We start from the raw sequence: 15105 nt of genomic DNA, 5'->3' as shown, positions 1-15105 counted from the left end.
TGGGCGGATGTGAGAATACCCAGCTGAGGGTTTCTGTGTGGGTCCCAGATGTCAGTATAATAGAGTCCTTGTGACATATTTACTTTCCTGTTACTATTAAGCTTGTTTACCCAGATGTTCCAAAAAATGTCTGTTTCCTGACTTGACAATGTCCTTGCATTTGCTTAAAATATTGCAATCGGGACAGCAGAAAATTACATCCGCCACTTCTGTTATAAACTCAAGATGTTTACAAATACAATGAAACCTGTAGCCATTGAAATCATTTGCCTTTGTAACTGGAATAATTCAGTGATTGCCTTCACTAGGCCAGTCTTCTAAGGATTTTGCCAAACTTAATCTGTTATATTTGACCACCAACTGAATTAGAAAAGCTCAAGAAAAATTTTGATTTTATGAGATTTGCTGGGAGGCAGCAAGAGTTTCTGAGTTCAAACAACCATCAGATTTGTAAATGCCTTGAATTTAATAGCAGCATCTCATTTGAAATTTTCCCTTTGCTTCCAGTTAAAGGCTTGCCTGGTTGATTAGCATGCTGCCTCAGAAAGCAGATGATGCAAGGTTGTGGCCAGGATTCATAGGAGACAGACCCCAGTAATGGGGGATGATCAAAATATGGGAAACATTTTGGAAAATGTGTCATTGCATCAAAAAGTCTGCTTGATGAACACTTCCCCTGAATTTGAAGCTGGGCTGGAAAAGCATATTTCTTTTCAGTTTGAAATTTCGTGCATCGTGTGATAACTGGTCACCAGAAAATAAATTCAAGTAGACCTCAACATTTGAGAAAGTTTCATTTAAGTATTTTAAAAGTGACCCACATTTTCAAAATGGTTTCATGGATGCCCAAAACTCCATGGTTACAACATCTCAGAAGATCGATCATAGATCAAACATATTGATATAATCTCGAACAAAGCACGCCAGCAGCTCTACTTCATTCACTTGAAGAGGTCTGGTATGTCACCAAAGACTTGTAAATTTCTGCAAATGTATGGTAGACAGCTTCTTCCTCTCTGCCATCAGATTTTCATGTTGTCCATAAATACTCCCTTGTTACTTTGCAGTATTTATATTTGTAATTCATAATAATTTTGTTGTGCATTGTACTGTGGACACAAAACAACAAATTTCAGTGAGAACGAATCTGACTTTGGGGCACAAATCAGCTTTGGTGCTAGCTGATTCTATCCGATGGAGCCATGTCATCATGAGTTAAAAATGAAAGGTGAAACATTTACTGGGAACCTGCGTGGGAACAACTTCACTCAGAGGATAGTGGAAGTGTGGAACAAGAGGAAATGGTGGCTGTGGGTTCAATTTTACCATTTATTTAAGATGAGTTTAGGTAAGTTACATGGACAAGAGGGATATGAACGGTTATGGTTCAGGTGCAGGTCAATGGGAGTAAGCAGAAAATAGTTTAGCATGGACTAGATGGGCCAAAGGACCAGAGGACCTGTTTCTGTGCTGTAGTGCTCTGTGACCCTATGGAGTACAATGTCGTCCCTCTGAGTTTTAACTTTTGTCATATCTGAGCGCATTTGAAGTTGGGGAAATGGCAACTTCAGGCTATGACAGATTTCTAGACCCATATGTTTGTGTCTGTATTGCATTCAGTATTGTTTATTTGAAAATTTATGTAACATTGAATCTTAATGCTGCTACCCCCAATCTCATGCACACTAGAGTAGCCTTGATAAATTTGGTCAGACTAGTGCTGGCAGAAAGATATACAACTGAGAAAGATGCAGTCATGGTTCCTGCACTCATATGATGAAAATATATCCAGAAGAATGTGTGATAACATTCATTCGTTACAAAGAGGCAACCAGGATCAACTGAAACTTGCAATACTGTCTGTCAAGGAGCAACAGGCCATTTCTAATAGCTGAACATCAATCAGATAACAGATGGCCTCCAACTGATGGTAGAGGGAGTGAGAGTAACAGAAGGTTTTGAATATACATTTTAAGTTTCAGGCCATCCTATTGACTTCCATGTTTTATAAATGGCTGGACCTCACATTATTTGTACTGAGGGTTCAAAATTTTGGGATGTATGGTACTAAACACAATCATAAAAATAGCAAAGTGTGTTCAGATAATGAGATGCCACCTGCGCATAATGTCTGTATTCAAGGCAAAGCAAGAATAGGTCAGCACAGACAGACTAGTTGTACAATTATACGTGTGGGGGTTACAATACAACCATAAGATGAGTGCAGCATTCAGCCCATTGTCTATTTGATCAAGGGTGATTTATTTTCCCTCTCAACCCATTCTCCTCCCTTTTCACTGTAAGCTTTGACACTCTTACTAAACAGGAACTTATCAATCTCCACTTTAAATATACATAATGACTTGGTCTCCACAGTCATCTGCGGTAATGAATTTCACAGATTTACCACCCTCTGGCTAAAGCAATTCCTCCTCATCCCTGTTCTAAAATGTTAGTTACGTGAGCAATGGCTTTATATCAGCACTAGGAATTACAGGATATAGAGAATGTGAAGCTGATTTCAACACCTTTTATCTATTTATTGTAACACCCTGGTTAAGATTTTTACTGCTCTGCTCTAGGTATTTCATTTTAGCAGTTCTGTGAGAGCAGTCAGTTCTGCTTTTAGCATGTGATGGACACTGATGTGAGTCAGGGTCTTTTGGGTGAAAATTATAAGACAGGAGGGAAGGTGGCTGAGGATGCTGTCCCTGTTGCACAAGGTGCTTTGTGCAGGTGAATTGCTTCAAGGGGAAGGACCAATACTCCTGTGGCAGAGCCCACTTGTTTGAAATGGATTTTGAGAGACCTTCAGTGGTGTGTGCTTTCATGCAGATTGACTTCAAGATGAGCTCCAACGTATACACATATGGACTGGATTAACTATAATGGGCCCTATTTATTTTTTTATTTTCTTTTTCCTACTAACTGCTCGATAAAGCTGAAATTTGTAAATACACTTTCTTTATAATTCTGTGCAGTGGATGATCTGTTATTCCTCACCGACAGGTAATTGCAAGTGGGCAGTATTTACACAGTAAACACGAGGAATTCTGCAGATGCTGGAAATTCAAGCAACACACATCAAAGTTGCTGACGAAGGGTCTCGGCCTGAAACGTTGACTGTACCTCTTCCTAGAGATGCTGCCTGGCCTGCTGCATTCACCAACAACTTTGATGTGTGTAGCATTTATACAGTATTCGCTCGGATTGGGGTGCGAAGGGTGGAAACATCCTGGCTCCCCCAGTCTAGTGGGACCCATGTTATATTGACCCTAGACATACACAGTTCGAGAAAGGTGGTCTTCTCACCGCTGAGTCCATTGGCTTGTTAGTGAGGAGCTAACCAGCCATGTTTCTCGAGACGCCCAGTAAAAATACAGAAAATATCCCAATGCATGTGACCAGATAAACATTGACACCGATCTAGAGAAGTTGATATGATCAATGTTTAAAAATTGATTATACAGAGTGTTGAAAGATGCGAGGCACAAAGGTTTGAAGGGATAAGTTTGTGGTTGAGATTTTTTAAACTGAATTGTCGATGGATAAGCCACTAATGAGAGTAATGTACATGTGTTGGATAGACAAAACATCAGACAGCAGAGTTTTAGTTGGATTTTACTTGGGGGTGTTGGAGGCAGGTGAATGGTGGGGGGAGAAGAGTAGCCCACTAAAGACAAGAATGGTGGACCAATTCACAGTAAGATAATAAACATGCAAGCATTAATTTTTAGGAAAAGGATTAATTCCAGATGAATATCAAATCTTTCACAACGTGGATTTATATGAGTGCCTTTGATTTGTCTAAGATTTGAAGTAGACAATTGACTTGGCTGTATAAAATGATAACAATGACAACTATTTGCCAACAATTGAAATATAGTTTTAATGTGGTTTGTTTTTAAGTAAAACCATAAAAATACTCAGAAAAATATGCTCAGTATTCTTTTTGCTTTAAACAGCCCACCACTCTTCCGCAAGGTACCATCAATATGAATCTCTCTACTGATGTTACTGATGGAGAGAGTAAGACATCTCAGAAGAACTCTGTGTGTATCATAACACCAGAAAAACAGTACTTCATTCGTGCAGAAAGCAAAGAGGCCATCAATGGGTGAGTGTTGTTTCTGGTATTCCATGTTCAGATATGATGTGTTGTTTGTAATTGTGACTGAAGGTTTCAGCCTTTGTGTGCTGCTTGGATTTCCAGCATCTGCAGATTTTCTCTTGTTTGATCTCCGATTGAGCTAGTTGGCAGATAGATCTTTGATTCCATTTTCAAGTTCAAGTTTATGGTAATCTTGACTGTACATGTAGCAAACAAACAAAATAATGTTCCTCCAGACCATGGTGCACCCACAAAACATAACACACATAGAACGCAAATTAAAATATTGCCATCAGTAAGTTAATAAAATATAATTCAAATTGTATGCAGCACAGTAAACAGCTTGCTGACAAGACTTGGTAGTGGCAGGGCATTCATTAGTCTCACAGCCTGGGGGAAGAAGCTGTTACCCGGCCGAACAGTCCTAGTCCTGATACATTTGTACCTCCTTCCTGACGGTAGTGTGTTAAAGAGATTGTGGCATGGGTTGTGGGGATCCTCAACCATGTTTTGAGCCTTTCATCTGCAATGCTCCTAGCAAATGCCACAAATAAAGAGCAGAGAGACCTTGGTGATCCTTTTAGTGCTTTTAACTGTCCTCTGGAGGGTCTTGTGGTCCAATATCTTACAGCCTCTGCACCACACAATGATATAGCCAGACAGGACACTCTCGATGGTGCTCCTATAGAAAGTTGTTAGAATGTGGGTGGGGAGTCTTGTGCATCTCAGACTCCTTAAAGTGTAGATGCTGCTGTGCCATCTTGACTTAATGAGGTGCTGTTGTGGGTACAGGTTACATCGTCTGTTATGTACACTCCAAGGAACTTTGTGCTCTTCAGTCTCTCCACGACGTGCATTGGAGAGTGGCTGATCTATACTTTACTGAAGTTCACAATCATCTTGTTCACATTGAGTCTCAGCTTGTTGTTCTCATTTGATAAAGCTCTGAACCTCCTTTCTGTATGCTAGCTGATCACTTTTGCTGATGAGGCCAACCACTGTAGTATTATCAGCTAACTTGATGATACACTTTGAGCTGAATCTGACAGTGCAGTCATGCTTAAAACAGTAGTCACCTGCTACTTTGTGTCATCTTACTCGTGGATCACTATAGGCTTTGAACAATATTTGTGGGAAGGTCCCTTTCCTGCAAGTTTTGAGATGGTTGAACCAATATCACCTTCCTTTGCAGACAAAGTTTAACTTAAACCAGAGCTCAGAATCTGAATCAGGTTTATAATCAACGGCATGTGTCGTGAAATTTGTTAACTTAGCAGCAGCAGTTCAATTCAATACATAATATAGAAGGAAAAAACCAAAATAAAATAATAATAACAATAAATAAATAAATCAGTTATGGTATACATATATTGAATAGATTAAAAAATTATGCAAAAAACAGAAATGATATATATTAAAAAAGTGAGGTAGTGTCCAAGGGTTCAACGTCCAATTAGGAATCGGATGGCAGAGGGGAAGAAGCTGTTCCTGAATCGCTGAGTGTGTGGCTTCAGGCTTCTGTATCTCCTACCTGAAAAGGGCATGCCCTGGGTGCTGGAGGTCTTTAATAATGGATGCTGCCTTTCTGAGACACCACTCCCCGAAGGTGTTCTGGGTACTTTGTAGGCTAGTGCCCGAGATGAAGCTAACTAAATTTGCAACCCTCTGCAGCTTCTTTCGGTCCCGTGCAGTAGGCCCCCCCATACCAGACAGTGATGCAGCCTGTCAGAATGCTCTCCACGGTACATCTATAGAAGTTTTTGAGTGTGTTTGTTGACATACCAAGTCTTTTCCTAATGAAGTATAATCGCTGTCTTGCCTTCTTTATAACTGCATGTTAGGACCAGGTTTGATCCTCAGAGATCTTGACACCCAGGAACTTGAAACTGCTCACTCTGTCCACTTCTGATCTCTCTATGAGGATTGGTACATGTTCCCTCGTTTTACCCTTCCAGAAGGCCACAATCAGCTCTTTCGTCTTACTGATGTTGAGTGCCATGTTGTTGCTGTGACACCACTCCATTAGCTGGCATATCTCACTCCTGTACGCCCTTTCGTCATCATCTGAGATTCTACCAACATTAGCTGTATCATCAGCAAATTTATAGATGGTATTTGAAATATGCCTAACCACACAGTCATGGGTATATACAGAGTAGAGCAGTGTGCTAAGCACACACCTGAGGTGCACCAGTGTTGATCATCAGCGAGGAGGATATGTTATCACCAATCCACAGATTGTGGTCTTCCAGTTAAGAAGGGATCCAATTGCAGAGGGGGGTACAGAGGCCCAGGTTCTGCAACTTCTCAATCAGGATTGTGGGAATGATGGTATTAAATGCTGAGCTATAGTCGATGAACAGCATCTTGACATAGGTGTTTGTGTTGTCCAGGTGGTCTAAAGCCATGTGAAGAGCCACTGAGATTGCATCTGCTGTTAACCTATTATGGTGATTGGCAAATTGCAATGGGTCCAAGTCCTTGCTGAGGCAGTTCAGTCTAGTCATGACCAACCTCTCAAAGCATTTCATCACTATAGATGTGAGTGCTACCAGGCGATAGTCATTAAGGCAGCTGATATTATTCCTCTTGGCACTGGTATAATTGTTGCCTTTTTGAAGCAAGTGGGAACCTCTGCCCGTAGCAGTGAGAGGTTGATAATGTCCCTGGATACTCCCTCCAGTTGGTTGGCACAGGTTTTCAGAGACTTACCAAGTATTCCATCAGGACCTTTTGCCTTGCGAGGGTTCACTTTCTTTAAAGACAGCCTAACACTGGCCTCTGAGACAGAGATCATAGGGTCATGAGGTGCAGCAGGGATCTTCACAGCTGTAGTTTTCAAAGTTTTCAAAGTGGGCATAGAAGGCGTTGAGTTCATCTGGTAGTGAAGAATCACTGCCATTCATGCTATTGGGTTTTGCTTTGTAGGAAATAATGTCTTGCAAACCCTGCCAGAGTTGTTGTACATCCACTGTCACCTCTACCCTCATTCAAAATTATCTCTTCGCCCTTGAAATAGCCCTCCACAAATCATACCTGGTTAAAGCCTGGGTCGTCAGACTTTAATGCCACAGTTCTAGCCTTCTGCAGACGATGTACCTCCTGGTTCATTCACGGCTTTTGGTTTGGGATGTACAGTAAATCTTTGTAGGCACACACTCATCCATACAGGTTTTAATGAAGTCGGTAACAACTGCAGCATACTCATCCAGGTTCAAAGATGAATCCCTGAATACAGTCCAGTTCACTGATTCAAAGCAGTCCTGTAGGCGCTCCTGTGCTTCCCTTGTCCATATCTTCTTGGTCCTCACTACTGGTGCTGCAGTCTTCAGTCTCTGCCTATACTCATGGAGTAGAAGTACAACCAGGTGATCAGACTTCCCGAAGTGAGGGCGTGGAATAGCACGGTAGGCATTCTTGATTGTGGTGTAAACAATGGCCCCGTGTGTTGTTTCCTCTCCTATTGCGAGTGATCTGTTGATGGTAATTGCTTAGTGATTTTTTTCAGACTGGTCCAGTTAAAATCTCCCAAAACAATGATGAAGGCATTAGGGTGCGCTGTTTCATGCATGTTGATCCCATTACTCAGATCATCTAAAGCCTGATTGACATTGCCCTGAGGTGGAATGTAAACTGCTACCAAAATGATCCTGGAGAACTCCCGCAGTAGGTGAAAAGGATGGCATCTAACTGCTAGATATTCCAGATCTGGTCAGCAGAATTGGGACAGCACTGATATATTTGTGCACCAAGAAGAATTGATCATGAGGCATACTCCTGCACCTCTGCTTTTGAAAGACTCTATTGATCTATCCTGACAGTGTATAGTAAACCCATCAATCTGAATCGCTGCATCTGGGATGGAAGGGGTTAACCAGGATTCCGTGAAACAAAGGACACACGTGATCGTAATGTCCCTCTGATTCAGTACCCTATCTCTGAGATCATCGATTTTATTCACCAGAGACTGCACATTTGCCAGCAAGATAGTCGGTATTGGGAGTTTAAAACCCCGTTTCTTTAGATGCATTTGTATCCCTGACCTGCAGCCACGTGGAATCCTACGAGGACACATCCGTCCACAATCAGTACTGTTTCCGACAGTGATAGTTCGTTTAAACACATTAAGACATCTTTGTTGACTGTACTGACTTAGGAAGCAGTTGTGCATTTTAGCTGTATCGGACTGAAACGAGAATATTTAGTCATATCCATTGAGAGTTCTGCTGCTACTCGAGTCTCCCCTAGGTGTTGCGGAAGCGCTGAATCAATCCAAATATCTATTGTGCTTTATTTGCCACAAGGTTGAAGTATCTCATTTATTTCCATAACCCTCTCGGAATAGCTAAGAATTAACAGCCATTGTGTTTCATGACTACTATATTGTCTGTATAATTACTTCTCTAACCCCTTATTTTTGGTTATTCAAAAATACAGAAACGTCGACTGTACTTTTTTCCCATAGATGCTGCCTGGCCTGCTGAGTTCCTCCAGCATTGTGTGTCTGTGTTGCTCTGATCACATTGAACTACATAAATAGAACAATTTAGCCAAGTGTAAAGTAACACAGACCAGTTGTGAGTATATAGGGAGTAAAGTCAAGCTGAGACTGTGGTCTTAGAGCTGGTGTCGAGAAAACAAATGTCCACTATGCCATAGGTTTACTTTGAACATATCCACACCATCCTAAAGATTCCAGGGCCATTCCTCTTACATTGTTGGTATTTCCAGCACTTTACCTTTTGCTGTTATGTTCTACCCTGAGATTAATTCTCTCTTCATCTTTAGCGATATCTTGCGCTATATGTCTTCAATTTTATTGACATTTAGACTTTTTTAAAGCCTGTATGCATGGTTGAACAGACTGCTAGATTATGATATAATGAAGATTATGGTATAATGAGTAGGCTAAATGGGCCCGCAAGCCTGCTCTGGCATTCAACAAGAACATGGCTGATCTGGGTATTGTCTCATTTCCACTTCTCTACCTCTTCCCAGTAATTGAGTTAATTAACCAAAATCTATATTTGCATATAGTATATTCAATCATTTGTGGCTTCTGTGGTTCTCTGGAAAGTTCCATAAACACTGAACCTTCTGGGAGAAAAAAAATTATCCTCATTATCTGCCTTAAATGGGTAAACTCTTGTCTGAACTATTCCTTTGGGTCTGACTCCCTCAGAATTTTCTATGTATTAAAACAACATCTTTCATTTTAAAATAAAATTCAGAGGATGTTGGAAGACTTAGTAGGTAGAGCTGCATCTGTTAATTAACACTGCCTCAGTACACATGACCAGTTAGTTAGTTTCTCAAGGGATATTGTTCGAAGAAGTTGCCTGAATGGCCCAATGACCCTATCCTTGTAGCTACTTTTGCCATCTTGATTTGTCAAAATTTTGCAACTAAAGTTTCGGAGCACATTATCATTCCTAGTTGAAACTACAGGGTGAGTTTAATGCAAACAAGCATTTGAATCCGAAATTACAAAATGTGAATTTTTTGGAGTGCTTACATGATGTCACAAATGTAAAATTCTCGGCGATGCGCACCACTGACGGTAGTGAATATAAGTTATTGAAAAATTGCATACAGTGAAAAATGAAGATCTTAATTGTGTATTGTCAGCATTATCAACATATCCCACCTGGTGGTGTGCTGATCATGAAACAAGCAAAGATCTATCATGATAACTGAAATCTGAAGGTAAATGTGAATAGTCAGCAGGCAGGTTGAAGAAATTTAAGAAAAGGCACGGCATTAAATTTTTAAAGAGTTTGCTGATCACCAGAACGAGTCTACGATGCTGATTGTTTACATAAAACCTCAAAAAAGGTCAAATACAAATGCAGTGTACTGTGATTTTTTTTGGCATTTTCCGGTTTAAGATTGCACTACCGAACGTGAGCAACAGTTCTCTGATAGTTGGAAAGGCGAGAAATTTGACTAAAAACTTTATTAACAACACCTTTTCTGAAGTAAATTCTAGTAAACTATCACCATAAACAATGAAGAAGCAAGCAGAAGTGAAGCTGATTTGTAGAATGGGCTGTGTGGGTGCATCACAAAGCGTGTTCATGGGGTCACAGATAGAGTTGGTATCACTGTTGGTGATGGAGCGAGTGATTTGGAGAGGAGTTGATGTGGAAGAGGTTCGATGACCGTCCGCCTAACCCACGTGCAAGATTGGATCGCTCCAAGCACTGAGCTGATTTGGTGAGATCGAGAGTGGCTTTGGGCTGTGCAGCCCAACTGTGTCATCAGGATCTGGGTTCTAGTATGAGGTACTCCCCAGTGTTTGGACAATTTAAATGCTGGTCTGACAGACTGGAAGACCCGAGTGTCGGGGCTGGAGGCAAGGGTTGGGCTGATTTCGCTCCTCTCTCTGCAGCGCCGAGGCTGTGAACTGCTCTGGCGGCTGTGAGTTTCATGCTGTTTTTGCCCACAAATATGATGAACTGAGATTGAGTCTTGGGTTTACTCTGGCTATTCCAGGCAGTGGGTCTAAGGACTCGATTTGGTTCGGATGTTGTTGTTTGCATGACATGTACATGTTTTCTCCCCTCTTTCTCAGTAGGGTGGTTTTGGTCTTTCTCTTATTAAAATTGGATTCTTCAAGTTTCTTGCTTTGTGGCTGCCTGTGAGCAAACAACTCTCAAGGTTGTATAATTTATACATTCCTTAATAATAAATGTACTTTGACTTTGTAACCTTTTAGTCAGAACATGGCATTGTCGGTATTGACTGAAAGCCTGCCGTTGTATGTTGGTGTTTGACAGCTGATTCGGGTATTCTCCTGATGCTGCTGTGCTGTTTTTGTTACCTTGCACACATTATACTTTCATTATATTAATGGTACATGATAATTCTTGCTGTTGGAAGTACATATATGTGATGAACGACTATAAGACAAGGATTGCTTACCGGTAGCACATAAATTCAGAGTCAGAAATTATGATGATCCCAAGCTATCTCATTAATATATTCCAAAATCCAAAATCTGAAACATTTCCAGCCCCAATCATTTTGGGATAAGGGGGTACTCAACCTGTACTAAATTCTATCATTCATTATTTTCCCGAATAAATAAACATGCATGCAATTAATACTTCTACAATGCTTAACAGTTCTCTATCACCAAACATATTCATCTAACTCCTTTTTAAGGGTTGATCCTGAATCATTTTTGTTCAATATATTCGCTATCTCTATCTCTAACTTGAAGCTGGACATTACTGTTCTATTACTTTTTGGATCGCTTAATGAGCTCTGTATTTATCAAAGATTTCTGTGCTTAGATTATTTTCTCTGTTAAACATGGAGAGGATTTACAAGATTCTGTGACATTTCTTGATCTTGTTTAAGAACATCAAAGGAAATAGGAATGGACTGCAGTATTTGTCCCCTTGTATTTCACCATACTGTCAGAGCGGGGCTGACCTTCTACTGAGTACCATTTATCTGCACTAATCCTATATCTGAGTGAAATTGCAGTCTTAGCAATTACTGTTGTGTTTTGATTCCTAGTTTGTCAGATCTTGAAATATAAACAAAGTACTTTAAAGAGTATAGCAGAGAATAAAGACACAATTGGTGTAAGTGGAAAAGCATTGTTTTAAATTCATTTTGTACCCTGTCATTTGAGAAATAAAGAAAAAAAATTGTATTTATATACCTTTTCTAGCTTTGATTCATCCCAAATAATTTTTTACAGTTATGTACTTTTTGAGGTGCTGTCACTTATAACAGAAGAATAGGGAAGTCATTTTGAACACAGCAAAGCCTCACAGGCAGCAACACGATAAAGATCAGAAGCTGAGTTTTTGTGATGTTGATAGTGAGCTAAACATTAGTGAGATACCAGGAAAAACAACTCTAGTCTGAGTAATGTTGCCATCCACCCATGCAGGAGAGATGGCCACAATTTAGCAAATCAGCTGATGTTAATTCTTTCAGCACAGAATTTCCCAAGTCTTGCGCTGATGTGTTCACTCAGATATATGTGTTGAAGTCCCTGGAGTGAGACTTGGAATGCACAAATTTTAAACTGAAGTGCGAGTGCGACAATTGAATACAAAGTATGTTTAGTTTGTAATGTAGGCAGTGTGATTCTCAGCAGCTGAAAATATTATAGGTTGATGAAATAAATGAGTTACATCTAGTCAAAGACTAAATAAAGATTCATTTTGCTGTCTGTGATCTGAACATTTAAATTTAAAAACAAGTTGATATAACCAAAGTTTGTGCCCTTTTGTACTTTATCTTTCGCTATGTTGTTTGTGAAAACATGGGTGACAACAGCGCTTCACTTCAATGCCTTCTATGCTCGCTTTGACAGTCAAACCACGGAAGAACCTTCATAAACTCCTGCAACCCCGATAATCCTGTGATTTCAGTCTCTGAGGCAGATATGTAAGCAGCCTTCAGGAGGGCGTACCCACAAAAAGCATCCAGCCCAGACAGAGTACCTGGCCAGGCACTAACTTGCTGGAGTGTTCACTGAGATCTTTAACCTCTTGCTTCAGCAGTGTGTGGTACCCACCGGCTTCAATGACTATCGTCCAGCAGCACTTGCATCCACAGTGATGAAGTGCTTTGAGAGTTCAGTGATGAAACTTTTCAGCTCCAGCCTAAAAGGTGACTTGGATCTGCTTCAATTTGCCTACTGGAACAACAGGTCCACAGCAGATGACTTCTCATTTACTCTTCACTCGACACTGGAACATCTGGACAGCAAAGATGCATACATCAGGATGCTCTTTATTGACTACAACTCGAGCATTTGATACCAACATCCCCTCAAAACTAATCAATAAGCTTCAAGACCTTGGCCTCAATATCTCCTTGTGCAATTGGATCCTGGATTTCCTCACTTGCAGACCCCAGACAGTTCGGATTGGCAATATCTCCATGATCTCCATCAGCACAAGTGCATCGCAAGGCTGTGTGCATAGCCCTCTGCTCTACTTGCCTTACGCTTATGACTGTATGGCTCCAATGCCATATTCAAGCCTGTTAATGATACCATTGTTGTGGGCCGAATCAAAGGTGGTGACGAATCAGCATATAGGAGGAAGATTGAAAATCTGGCTGACAACAATGTCAGCAAGATTAAAGAGCTGATTATTGACTTCAATCCAGAACTAGAAATCCATGAGCCAGTCCTCATCAGAAGATCAAAGGTGGGAGAGGGTCAGCAACTTTAAATTCCTCGATGTTATTATTTCAGAGGACCTGTCCTGGGCCCGTTCGTAAGTGCAATTACGAAGAAAGCATGGCAGCACCTCAGCTTCCTTATCGCAGGAGAGCAGTATCCATCTTCAGAGACTTTGCTTGTAGCTGTCATCAGGAAGAAGGTACAAGGGGCTCAGGACTCGCACCACTTGCAAGAAAGTGAATCTCAGGGTTTTGTATGGTGACATATATGCACTTTTGATAAATTTACTCTGAACCTTTGCAATATTAATTCCTAAGATGGTAAACCTTATTTATATATCTATTGGAAACCAAGCAGTAGAAATTTGATACATTCATGATTAGGTGCCAAATTAATATGAGTATTAACATTATGCATTGTACTGCATTATAGTTTTTTTAAAATTATCTATCCTAACCACTTGCATAGGCACAAAATTCTGTATTTTGTGCTTTATATTTAATATGAACAAATTCCAATTTGTTATTAATAAAATCCTAAGGTATAAACAATTGTTAAATCTAACGCTCTCCTGCATCTTCTTTCAGCTGGTTTGAAACACTGATTGTGTATCCGCACACCAATAAACAGAATCAAAAGAAGAAACGGAAAGTAGAACCTCTTACACTTCAGGTAAAGGAAATTTGGGAAGACAATATGTAGGAGAACATATGCCAGATGAACATGGTACTTGATGGAATTTATCCTTGTTATTCCGTATCGCTCTTATTTTAAATTAATAGAATAGTACAGCACTGAACAGTCCTTTCAGCCCAAGATGTTTTGCTGATTTTCATGCCAATTTATACTGAATGTCCTTCTCCTATGTATAATCCATATCCCTCCAAACCCTTAATGTGTTTATCTAAAAGCTGCTTGAACTCCACTACCCCTGGTAAGCCATTCTTGCCACCAACTAACACCTGCATTTAAAAAAACTTGTCCCTCACATAGCCATTATACTTTCCCCCTCTAATCTTAAATACATGTTGTTATGTCTTTACTGATTTGGATTGTTATTTTATTTCTAATTACTAGATTTCACTGCTTACTTGTGCATTCACAGCTGTTGTTGATTACTCATTATTGCATTGTTAAGCAATTTGCTTTTGTTATCAGGTCGGCCATTGTACATTTCATTTAAAAGCTCTTGTTAGAAGTTGAAGGAATTTCAATCAATATTTGAATCTGCCTTTCATAAGAACGCGGAAAAGTGCTGTCTTTTTACACCAGCTACTTGTAACACGTATTGTAACACATTGGTGAATAATAAAGCTGCCTTCATCTATAACTATGGAGTTACCTATCTCTGTAGCTTGAGAAAATGGGAAACTCTTGAGTGAGGGCAGAATACATGTCCTCTGGTGTTGATAATTTCTACCCTGGGGAAATGGTTCTGATTACCGACCTTATCAATGCATTAAAAACATCATCATCACTCCCCTCAGCCTTCAGTGCTCTAGGGAGATCAACCTGAGTTTGTCCAATCTTATACCTTATACCCTTTAAACCAGGCAGCATCCTAGTTAACGACTACGTCACCCTTTCCACAGTCTCCATATCTTTCTTATAATGGGGCAATCAGAATTGCACACAATACTTCCAAGCATGGTCTGACTAAAATTGTACAGAGCTGCAGTGCAACTTCCTTACTCTTATACTTGACACCCCTACTAATGAAAGCAAATATTCCATACATCTTCTTTACAATTTTATCTACTTGTATAGCCACATGAAGTGAACTGTTGTTCTGGATCCCAAGTTCCCTCTGTACCTCAATATTAACAAGTGGCTAGAC

The 15105-nt window shown here is 40.2% G+C and overlaps 1 protein-coding gene across 5 annotated transcripts in view; it reads left to right on the top strand.

Annotated features, from left to right (window-relative positions):
- LOC140202864 (myosin phosphatase Rho-interacting protein-like) overlaps window positions 1-15105 on the top strand; it is a 305303-nt gene that overhangs the window by 97281 nt on the left and 192917 nt on the right. For all 5 annotated transcript variants that reach the window (XM_072268356.1, XM_072268355.1, XM_072268357.1 and 2 more), the window contains exons 4-5: window positions 3966-4117; window positions 13856-13940. In XM_072268356.1, coding sequence (XP_072124457.1) covers window positions 3966-4117; window positions 13856-13940 — 237 coding nt within the window. The remainder of the gene's footprint in view (window positions 1-3965; window positions 4118-13855; window positions 13941-15105) is intronic.

The sequence above is a fragment of the Mobula birostris genome, chromosome 9 (genome assembly GCF_030028105.1).
Source record: "Mobula birostris isolate sMobBir1 chromosome 9, sMobBir1.hap1, whole genome shotgun sequence".
Classification (NCBI taxonomy): Eukaryota; Metazoa; Chordata; class Chondrichthyes; order Myliobatiformes; family Myliobatidae; genus Mobula; species Mobula birostris.
The sequence above is the reverse complement of the archived record's forward strand: the minus strand, read 5'-3'. Positions and strand labels throughout refer to the sequence as shown.